Genomic DNA, 12,140 nt, shown 5'->3' with positions numbered 1-12,140 from the left:
CTATACAACCCAATGCTTTATGAGAGAGAATGCCTGCAAACCACTCTAATTTTCCAATTCATTTAAAGTAATCAATTTATTAGCCTATTACGAATTACATATGCAAAGATTGTATATTATTAGTGTTTTAATATATTAAATCACCTTTTATTGAGCTCATACATTGTAGGCAACTAATTTTAAGATTTTAAATATCTTTTTCGAAATACAAATTAACAGGCTTACACCTACATGTCGCAACTATCATCATCCTCATCCAAAATGAATGATAAACCACCATGGCCCTTAGATTAAAGGGTCAAATTAAACCGGAATAAAACTGGAGTCATTTACATGATCTTTCTTAAATGCAGAAGAAGACGAAGAGTTTTATGACGGTTATGGCTAAAAAAAAAACTCATTATCATACAGCTGAATTGTTATCTCACCCCATCGCAGCCAGAGGCCCGTATGAAAGCCACATGAAAGCCCTCGAAACGCGCTTCTAACGAGGGGCAATAATAATGGCACGCTGTATTTAGGCTGAAAGGACAGCGCGTGCAGCACATGTATCAAATTAAATGAGGAAATTTTATTCATGATCATATTTTTAATTGGGGCTTTATTTAGGCATCACTTGGAGTGAGCCTTTGATTCTTTTGATAAAAATACAAAAATAAAATATTGAGTAAAAAAACTTTGAAAAATAAACGAATTGTTTACAGATTTCTTTTAAAAGGAGCTTTTTCATATTCAAATATCACTATAGTGCTTTCGGGGTCACTGTAACGCAGCGTTTCTCTACTATAGATAGAAACTCTACGCCGGAACATCAGGTAAGGTATATGACCCTACACTGACCGTGCACGCTTTCAATGATGTAATATAATTACCCGCGCAATTGACTGGAACAGGGACAAACGAGAAGTAACAGGCTGCGCATTGGCTACGTTGTGCGAAGTTTCCTCCGTTTTTTGGATAAGGGAAAATTGCACGGTGTGAAATAATCAGCGTTTAACCGTGCCTGCTCTAAATATGTCAACAGATGCTGGGCTTGTTAATAATCACTCGTGCTCAATTGGTCATCATCCGCGTAGTGGTGGGTATTAAATGTGGATATCATTGTTGTCGAGAGAGGGGGGCTGAGTATATAAAGTGGGCGGCGTTTAGTGATAGACAGTTTATATAATGAGCAGCGCGGACACAAAGCCAGTATAAATACTGCGGGACGTAAGAAACAAGTCTTCATTCACGAATTACACGAGAAGCGCGAGGATGCCCAACTGCGCAATGCTGACGCACAAAGTTTAGAACCAAAACAAGAAATTACCATTGACAATAAACACATCGTGTGCTCACTGTGGAATACTAAGCATGCTCCGTGGATATCTTGAGACGAAGAGGAGTAAGACTGGATGCTGATTTTCTAGTTTCACCTTCACCTTTTGGATAACCTGGAAATTTGACGTGCTCTTGCACACTGAAGTGCCGTGCAGCGCGGACGCGCAGCGGGATATACCTTTTTACTCGTCGGCATTTGTTTTCATTGCACCCTTTTACTCTGGAATAGGCTCTTTCGGGGAATATAATCGTGGGTGACGCGGCTGCCCAGGAGAATCGAAAAGCATGGCAGCTTGGCTCACCTTTCTCATCGCAATTTTCACGACCGTTTTGACGCAGGTAAACATCCAAGGTCCTGTGGAAAGACACCAGGACCCCGTTCTTCTCAATTGTTTCTCCAGTATCGAGAGCACTTCTGTAGGTAAGCCAGTGTTTGCAGTGCAATGTTGTAATGCGTGTATTTTCCCCTTCAGATATATGGATCTGGTGTTTTCGAACTCGACCTTCACGAATTCAAACATTTCAACGGCTTGCTCGCAAATGGCAATGCATGCAAGCCTGAATGCAGGACTTTCTTTCGAGTTTGCCTAAAAAACTACCAGGTGGTAGTGTCTCCAGGTGACTGTATCTTTGGAAGTGCCATAACGCCAGTGCTGGGGACAAACTCGTTCAGTATCATGGGAGGTGGCTCTTTCAGCACACCGATTCGACTGCCGTTCAACTTTGGGTGGCCGGTAAGCTCAAGCGCAACCCCTTTTGATCTTATGTGAGCTGAAAACAGAACGCGTTGTGTTTGCGTTTAATACAGTATTGGGGTAGCAACCGCTTGTAATGCAGACAGGTTCAACATGTGTAGACTAAGAGTTTTGATCCACTCCACATTATTCAGAATTTTGATCACTTTAATTACTGTTGTTCATTTCGGCTTCTTGAAGATCTTATAATGCAGTTCGTTTTTATTTATAGGCTACATATCCTTTCATGTTTTAATGATTTATGTTATCTTGTGTTTTAGTTATTAAAGGCTTAAATCTATTTGTTTTCTTTCCTCCTATAGGGATCATTTTCATTGATTATTGAGGCCTGGTACTCACCTTACGCGGATCTACCTGTAGGTAAGGTTCAATTTTATCCACTAGAGGGCGACACTTCGATGTTGTACCTATACTGAATTTCAAGCTTGTATTTTCATTAGAACGTTATATATATATATATATTTTGCCATTTTATTAAACCTTGGCATGTTGCATCCACATCCTAAGACAACGTTTAATTTAATATTTACAAATTTGTAGAACATTTTCCTATTGCTTCAAACACCTTTGCATTCTCATGCTCAAACACAATTGAACTTCCTTTGGTTTATTTTTGGCGTGGGAAAGCGCAGTGGGCTTTGGTGAGAATACACAGCGCTTGCCAAAACCATCCGACTGCATTTTCCTGTATTTTACACCTTTGTCTGTCCCGCCCTTTAGAATGGGATAATACCATGGGAATATTTTGCTTAACTCAAAGGAAGAGGAAATTTAAACATAAGTTTTACTCCAAATGTGTCAGCTTCCCAGAACTTACAGTTGGTCTGCATTTGTTCTTTTTAAGACACTTCCAAAAACAAAAAATGACAAATATCATGCCACACTCCAACCTACTTATTTAATTGAAGCTTTTTAACCTGTGAAAAAAAGCAAGAAATCAAATAATAAATCAGCAATGGCCTGATCACAATTTTCTCCTTTTTTTTCTAGACACATACAACCCCGACTTGCAGATAAGCTTTTTTGCCATCCAAAGAAAGTTGGAAGTAGGGGCTGAATGGTCTCAGGATGTTCAAAGTGGAATCAAAAACGAAAAATGACAAATATCATGCCACACTCCAACCTACTTATTTAATTGAAGCTTTTTAACCTGTGAAAAAAAGCACGAAATCAAATAATAAATCAGCAATGGCCTGATCACAATTTTCTCCTTTTTTTTCTAGACACATACAACCCCGACTTGCAGATAAGCTTTTTTGCCATCCAAAGAAAGTTGGAAGTAGGGGCTGAATGGTCTCAGGATGTTCAAAGTGGAAAGCAGACGGAGCTAAGGTATTCTTACCGGTTCATCTGCAGTGAAAATTACTACGGTGACAGTTGTTCCAAAAAATGCACGCCCAGGGACGACCGTTTTGGCCACTACACCTGCAACCCAGATGGGCAGTTATCCTGTCTCCCTGGCTGGAAGGGGGAGTACTGCGAAGAACGTAAGCAATCAGAGAGCACAATCCACTGGACTCTAGTCTTGAAGAGTGAGGCTTTGCTTAGGTGTGAGCGCTGTGTCTTGCTCGTCCCAATAATTTACAATGGAGCAAAACAGAGCATGTCTGAGTGATGTTAACAGTGCTGCCAGCAAACCTTAAGTTATGCCATCAGGGATCAACCTTTTAAAAGGAATTTGTATTGGAGATTTTAGAAATGGAACAACCCGAGATGTGTTTTGTCACCTCTAGCACAATTAAACTCATTTTTAATACAAAAAAATGATCTATACTTTTTGTAATACAGGCAATTTGTGATATGCAAATCTATAATTAACTGATAAATAACATTTAGTGTTAAAAAGAGATCAAATGTGTAATATTTAATATGTAATAGTTAACATGTAAATGTTTTGTCAATGTTCCGTCGGATGATGGTAGGCGATACTGTTCACGCCTTCTAGCTTCTAAATCAGTTTTTTATTTCGATATAAGTGAAAGATAAAAGTGCCTTCGAGATCTTAAAGATTGGGTTTTGACTGCCATTGGTCGTCAGTCGTGACGAGCAGGAGTAAATACGAACAGTGTGCCGAGATGGTTATGGGTTTAATGGAAAGCGTATGTTTGCCGACCGTATGACTGTATTCATTTGAGTCTTGTGTGTTTTGCTTTCGGCTTTTTCTTTGTACTGCTGTAGTTTCTCGGAGAATTCACGGTGTTGATCAGGGCGCTGACACAGTTTGTGTATACTCTAAACGCGCGTGCTTGGTAATTTAATCCTACACGAGCGCCATGGCAAGCACGCGCCGGGTTAATCGCGCCAGTATTATCCGCCACGCGCCACGAAATTGTAGTCCCCATTGTTGCGCTCCAGCGTAGCAGCTGCAAATATGGTTCGCGCAGACTACAAGCAACAATAGGGGCAGCTGTCAGTTACTGGGATAGAGCATCTGCTGTGGTCTAACCAGCAGTTCAGCGCAGGTCGTGTACCCGCTCAAAATCAATGTCCAAGTGGCAGTTCAGAGACAGCTCAACACAGGCAACAGTAAATTACCCGCATCCAAAGCGCAAGTGACCTCGCCAGACAGGTTCTGTACAGTGAGCCGTGCTTGCAGTGAAAGAGATTTAATTGGATAATAGCCATGCACTATGCTGATAATGAACAAGTACTAAACTTCAGTTTTTTACAAGAGCAGCAGATAATAAGTTAAAGCTACAATGCAATTATAGATGCTCCTATTGTAAAATGGTCTCAAATCTCGAAATGGATGTCTAGTCCAGTTTCTGCCATGTCTGTTTTTCGTTCAGCTACAACAAAGCTTAATGCAAAGAATGAGTCAGTCACGCTTGTTCATTTAAAGCTCAGAACTATATTACAGGTAGTTCTGCCCAAACCTGGGTAAGCCAAAATTGTTATTTCAGACCAAATAAGGTGTTCAAACAAACAAAGCAATGTTTTGTACACTATTTGAAAAAATCAATCTCTGAAATGCTTACTTTTTAATCAATGCATAAGCTGGTAGAGGATAAATGATTTAACATGGGAAAAATGACATACATCACCTTATATCTAAACTACTGTAAACCCATGATCCTTTACTAACAAGAGCTTTTACTTTTAATGCAGCGATCTGTCTGGAGGGGTGCAGTGAGGCGAATGGCAATTGCTCCAAACCTGGAGAGTGTGTGTAAGTATACATGGCCTGTGTATGAAGTGTGGAATATTTCTCTTAATCTTTGTCTTTGCATACATGCATACGTCTATAAAGTATTTGCTCTGTTGCAATTTTCTGATCCACATACAGGATAAGGCTTAACATTTTTAAATTGTTATTCAGCTTTTTTCATTAAATACATTTTGGCAGCTACAGTACGATGGTTAGTGTCTAGTTTAGTGGGGTCTAGGTCTAGTTTAGTGGGGTGTTAAAAACAACCATATTTAAAGCGTTCTTTGGCATATTTGTGTATTGCAGGTGTAGAGAAGGATGGCAGGGTAAACTTTGCACAGAGTGTAGGAAATATCCAGCCTGTAAACACGGCACCTGTCAGCAACCATGGCAATGCAACTTTACTAACAAGAGCTTTTACTTTTAATGCAGCGATCTGTCTGGAGGGGTGCAGTGAGGCGAATGGCAATTGCTCCAAACCTGGAGAGTGTGTGTAAGTATACATGGCCTGTGTATGAAGTGTGGAATATTTCTCTTAATCTTTGTCTTTGCATACATGCATACGTCTATAAAGTATTTGCTCTGTTGTAATTTTCTGATCCACATACAGGATAAGGCTTAAAATTTTAAAATTGTTATTCAGCTTTTTTCATTAAATACATTTTGGCAGCTACAGTACGATGGAACAATGACCTATGTGAATATCTAGTTTAGTGGGGTGTTAAAAACAACCATATTTAAAGCGTTCTTTGGCATATTTGTGTATTGCAGGTGTAGAGAAGGATGGCAGGGTAAACTTTGCACAGAGTGTAGGAAATATCCAGCCTGTAAACACGGCACCTGTCAGCAACCATGGCAATGCAACTGTAAAGAGGGCTGGGGTGGACTGTTCTGTGACCAAGGTAAGACGAAACCTTAAACAGTTACAGTAGCTGACTGAATTTCTCACTCTTCATTGACCTCAGTGTCATGGTAATAATAGAGCTTACAGCACTTTAGCTCATTGCTAGTTTAAGATTGAACAAGTAGATCTGTGACTGAAACATGGAAAAACTTAAGGTGATTCACACTGATGCTGGAAAATATGACCATTTCTAGTACTGATATTTTTTTATTATTTAATTCAAAACAGATTTGAACTTTTGCACACATCACAAGCCATGTGTGAACGGAGCCACATGTATGAATACAGGTCAGGGCAGTTACACCTGCACCTGTCAGCCTGGTTACACGGGGGTCAATTGTGAGCTTGAGGTGCGAGAATGTGACAGCAGCCCATGCAAGAATGGAGGACTTTGCTCGGTGAGTCATTATTTCATTGAAAAGCCCCAAATCTTCATGTTTTAATAGCCACTGAGAGATTCCGATTCATTATTAATGATTAATAATTAATGAATTTGATTAAAACCCACATGTATTTAATGAGTTTAGTATTTTTGTACTGTAATGTGAATTTGGACTGGAATAAGCACAAACGAATGAATCTTCTTCACAATAGACTTAATAAAATCACTAAAATATGAACGATAATCTTTGATATTGAATGCCATTTTATCATGTCAGAATATTCATTAATAGTGTCTTGGAAAAACATCAGGCTTAATCAATGGCCATGTTATGACCTTATTAATGGATCCAAGCATCCTTTGAAAAGCCTCTTTCTTAACATCTTGAATTACTGTACAAACATAAAACAATGCAAATGGCTCCATAAATAGTTCTATGAAACATCTGCTTCCTTTCTCACCCTATAGGATCTTGATAAAGGTTACATCTGCACCTGTCTGCCTGGCTTTGAGGGAACTCACTGTGAACACAGTCTGCTCACCTGCGCAGACTCCCCATGCTTTCACGGTGGCAGATGCCACGAGAAAGACAACGGGCGCAGTTACGCATGTGACTGTCCCAGAGGCTACACGGGTCTGAACTGCGAGAGAAGAGTGGACAAATGCACGACTCTGCCGTGTGCCAATGGTACGAGCCTCTAACTTTTAAATTCAGAAATTTTGTGAATGCAGAGATCCGGATGCGTGTATGCATGCATATCTATGTAAAATTAGTTCCTGACACCTGTGCCACTGATCCACAGATGGCTTGTGTGTGGTCCTGGGGGGTGTTCGCATGTGCAGCTGTCGAGCGGGCTTCACTGGCCAGCGCTGCGAGATCAACATCAACGACTGCGCAAATAACCCCTGCGCTAACGGCGGCATGTGCTACGACCGCATCAACGACTACGTCTGCTCCTGCTCCCCAGGATACGAAGGACGCAATTGCGACCGGCCTTCCAACGCCTGTTCGTCCAGACCCTGTCTCAACGGCGGCTCCTGTGTGGGTATCCCAGGGAACCCACCCGCCTGCTTCTGCCCCAGCGGCTTCACTGGACCCCACTGCGAATACTACTCGGTCACCGCTCCTGTGACCAAAGAAGAAACTCGAGACCGCTTTCAGTGGGCTGCGATTTCTCTGGCCGTGGGTTTGGTGGCTCTTGTGGTTCTGCTTTGCATGGTGGTCATTGCCCTGCGCCACATTCACAGGCAGACATCCGGAGAAAGGACTCGAGGCGAAGCAATGAACAACATGTCGGAATCGCAAAGAGACAACTTGATCCCCACCTCCCAGTTGAAGAACACTAATAAGCAGGTCAGCCTGGAGGTGGACTGCACACCTGATAAATCAAATTACATACACAAGAACTGCCACTTGGACTACAATTCATCGAAAGAGTTCAAGGACATCGTATCCCAAGAGGACAAAAGTCATAAATACGAAACGTGTTTAGAAGAGAAAATACAATTGAGTAGAATGTACAGGTAAAGAAATGGATTTTACATCACTTTGATAAATAGAGGTGTTTGGATGAATTGTATTTGCTTTATTATGCTGAGGTCATGCACCATTAGAGTGCGGCCTAGTATATTAACCTTTGCACTTAGAGTTGGCTTGATGACCGTAATACGAACATCAATATTGGCTAAAAGAAGTTAAACCTCGATATCCGCAACCGCAACACACATTTACACACTTAAATGTGGATTTTACACACAGACCCAAAGGCACTGACAGCAACAAACCTTTTTACCCCGTTAAAATAATTTTATTGATTTGGACCGCACAACAAAAGCACTTTTTCCTCTTACAGGGATTTTCTTACATCAGCCTCTGTAAACAAAGCAAAAGAACAAAACGCTATAAAGTGAAAAAATGTGCTGAACGCTTTCACCCCCATCTCAGCACAATAAATAGCTGCCCCATGTGCTTTTACTTTGTGTTAACATGAAGCGTGATTTGTGTGTGCAGGGAAAAGCCAGAGTGTAGGATATCAACGATATGTTCCCCAAGGGACTCTGTGTACCAGTCTGTGTTTGTAATAGCAGAGGAGAGGAGTGAATGTGTCATAGCAACTGAGGTAAGGAGGATCATTTCGTTTCTTAATATGTCTGCATGTTTCAAGAAGGGATCTGCTGGCCATGTTCACCATTTTATCATTCTGTCAATGTCTACTAATCTAGCCTACTGAACAGAGGCTTGTTAATAGTGAGAAAAGTGATATATCTGCCACTTAAATAGTCCTTAAATCATATTTAAAATTGAATTCTTCTGTGCATATTGAGAGCGATGCATAATCTAAGCCTCTGTTCTGTTTTTACTCTTTCCACAGGTATAAATTACAGGCTGATGTCTATGAAGAGAGGAGACAAAAACACAATCAAAGCAGAATCACTTTCTGGATTGTTTACAAAAATACTTAAGAGACTGGAGATTTATGTTGACGTCCACTGCTGCACTGAGAAACTTGAGAAACTGGAGAGAGCAGAGCCCTGCTCATCGAATGCAATAGTTTAGTTTTATGTTGAAGAAGTGTTTGTGTACAAAACGTGTACAGTCCTGGATGATTTCTGAACTATTCTGCTACGGTATGTTTTTCCCCCGAGGGCTGAAAGGAAAAGGGACTTCTTCGAGAAAAAAAAAATATCCTTTTGCGGTAATCATGGACATGTCATCCGCCAAGTAATAAATAGAAGGTGCCAGGGACTTCCAAACCTTCAACCAGCATTGCCAGCTATGCAAGAACGAGGAGGGGAGCACCAATCAGAGCTTACCCAAACAAATCAATGATGAGCGCTATGAATGTCTGAGAAGAAAAAAACTTCTAACATCAATCATTTAAGAAGACTTTTTGCTCTCCTCTTTACAATAAGATTGTAAGCAGCTGAAAATTCACAAAAAAAGCCTTAAAAGAATTAAATATGTTTGTGCCCATGGTCTTCTTGGATTGTTTTGTGAGAATTTAATCAACATGGGAAAAAAAGAAGAAAAGAAAAATTACTTTTAGAACCGTAATACGCAGAACTGTGCCAGCAAGATCCAAGAGGAAGTCAATTGACTTATTTTATGCAACACAGCCCATGAGTACAAGACAAGAAATGGACAGAAAGAGAAAAACAAAGCGACTGCTCACCACTGACTGCCTATAATTAGTTTTGAGAATACAGAACCAATAATGTAATTTTTTTTTAAAGTGATTATTTCCAGAGTTAATTTAATAATGATACACTGCTCTTTATATGTTTTATACTATTATTTTGTATATAATGCATATTTATAAGAAACCAAACATCTGAAGAATAAAAAAAAGTTAATTCATTCAAGCTATTTTTTGTTCTTACTGAGAGAGAATTTCACATTTGTTTATTTTATTTATATATATATATATATATATATATATATACACATACATACATACATGCATGTTTTTACATGTCCATGAACAATTTTCTCTCAATCCTGAAAAAAAAACTCACAAACCCCCCCACTCCCCTCCTTCCACCTTCCCCTTCCCCAGTTGTAAATTGGCTTGAAATTTAAATCCGTTGCCTTGGATACAGGCCCCTTGAGCTGGAAATTTTGAAACAAAGACAGGCGAAGAGCGCAAACGATAGAGGAGCGGCCCCTCCTCAGAAAAACCGAAACAGATGCCCCAGGGTGCAACCTTGCCCTTCCATAAAAACAGCGGCATATGCCGGCCCTCTCACCAGGCTCATCATGGCGCTGCTCAGCAGAACACCCATAAAGAAAACACACACACACTTATCTACAGACGCAAACGAGTTCCAGCTCTGAGGGCCTCAGCCTCGCCTTCGGGGCTAAAGGAGACATCTCGAAACCCCAACAAAAGAATCAACTGAAGCTGTGCACGTGGCCTTCGCGCCCACACATGGGTTTCAGTGGCATTATGTACTCCAAACATGGAACAAATAGGAAAAAGCAAGGTTCAGAATAAAAAAATAATTCTTCCATCACTTCTTCCCAAATAATTCATCACTCTGGCCAAAGTCAACATTATGAGACCCCATGCAAGGCACCAGAGGGCCATGCAGGAGATGTATTTTTGAGTTTATCCAAGTACTAAACCAGAAATGGTTTTCCAGGAGGTCAAGCTCGGGCTTCTTTCCATTCCAAACAGCAACATAATCAACAACCGACAACAAATCTATGCCACACAAACACACTCCACACACACATCCTGTTCATCCGTGTCATAAGCATCCTTGTCTTTGCGTCTGCTTGGGTCAAAAGGACACTTGGGAAGAATAAACACACTTGGGAAAGGGTCCGAGAGAATTTCCGTCAGCAGCCGGAGTGTTAAACACTTATCACAGCAATTAGTCTTGTGCTAAAGCTTTCGCAATGCAACCTGTTACCCGAACCCCTCCCACTGCAACTGCAAGTGTGTATGTGTGTGTGTGCGCGCTGCTCTCTGGCCTCTGGGTCTAAATCGCATGGCCAGGCATTCTCATTGTGTTATAATCACTGCATCCTGTTTGTGACCCAGTGACATCATTTCCTGCTTCCTGTCTGATTAAAAAATGCAGAACATGCCGGCACTGGCCAAACGCTTTTCTCACGCATCTCCTTTCTCCGTTCTCTGTATTTGTACAAACCCACAAAGTTTCAGGAAACGAGCTCATAACAAACAAAAAGGGAGGGGGTATCAAATCAAGACTATTGGTTTCATTTCAAGAGTATTTTGAAATCTGGGCTGTGGAATGTGAAAACATCCTTGACAGAAGGATGCTAAACATTGATTAGATTTTGACACAGTCGGCCATGTGCAGTCAAAAGAATAAAATGGGTAAACACAAATGAACTTTTTCCGAACATGAAACTGCAAATTAATGCCTTTCTAAAACAGCGTTCAAATGCAGTTCTAAAATGTACAATTTAAAACACATGATGTCCAAAACACAGCCATCATGAGTCAGAAATCCAATAAACACAGAGGCCCTCCGTCTGCAATTTTCCTCCACTAACACTAGATGTCACTAAAATGCCCATGCAGTTTGTACAGCTACACATGGTCTAAGCTTTCATAAAAAAAAAATAACTAACAAAAAAACCTTCTGTTGTCTGTTGCTTATCACAATGTTCTTGAAGTTCACTTTTATTGGATGAATTTGGTGAAATATTAAAATGTTTAACCATGTAACAAAAAAAAGGTATGTACAGACTTACATCTATTAATGGGATAGTTCACCCAAACATGGCAATTCTGTCATTATTTGCTCTCTTTCATGTCACTTTTTTTTCTGAGGAACATAAAAGAAGACATTCTTAAGTCAAACATTCTCATCTATCAGTGAACCAATTAAAAAAACATTTATGAAATACATCAACATGTCCGAAACCTTCCCTGCATTGTATCATGTATGGCAGGAAGAATGTTTAAGTGCACTAATATGGGTGCACGGGGCATGGGAATGTATTTTCTCTAAGATTTTTTGGGTCTGTTTATGTTGGGTAGGGATGTATCGGGCCGATACTGGTCTCCTGTACTCGTACTCGTTAAAATGCCCCGATACCAAACGCCAATACCACACAGCATGTGATAAGCGCCATATTCAAACAAAGAAACACTA

The 12,140-nt window shown here is 40.4% G+C and overlaps 1 protein-coding gene across 1 annotated transcript; it reads left to right on the top strand.

Moving 5' to 3' along the window:
- The first annotated feature begins 1,204 nt into the window (after positions 1 to 1,204).
- Positions 1,205 to 9,193, top strand: LOC107602157 (delta-like protein 4). Its single transcript, XM_016294576.1, has 11 exons — positions 1,205 to 1,659; positions 1,794 to 2,054; positions 2,378 to 2,435; positions 3,299 to 3,562; positions 5,184 to 5,244; positions 5,995 to 6,125; positions 6,356 to 6,525; positions 6,978 to 7,197; positions 7,313 to 8,033; positions 8,521 to 8,629; positions 8,882 to 9,193. The coding sequence occupies exons 1-11, from the start codon at positions 1,606 to 1,608 to the stop codon at positions 8,885 to 8,887; spliced, it is 2,055 nt and encodes a 684-aa protein (XP_016150062.1). The 5' UTR covers positions 1,205 to 1,605; the 3' UTR covers positions 8,888 to 9,193.
- The last annotated feature ends 2,947 nt before the right edge of the window (positions 9,194 to 12,140 follow it).

Source organism: Sinocyclocheilus grahami, unplaced genomic scaffold (genome assembly GCF_001515645.1).
Source record: "Sinocyclocheilus grahami isolate Dianchi unplaced genomic scaffold, SAMN03320097.WGS_v1.1 scaffold15.1, whole genome shotgun sequence".
Taxonomy (NCBI): domain Eukaryota; kingdom Metazoa; phylum Chordata; class Actinopteri; order Cypriniformes; family Cyprinidae; genus Sinocyclocheilus; species Sinocyclocheilus grahami.
The sequence above is the reverse complement of the archived record's forward strand: the minus strand, read 5'-3'. Positions and strand labels throughout refer to the sequence as shown.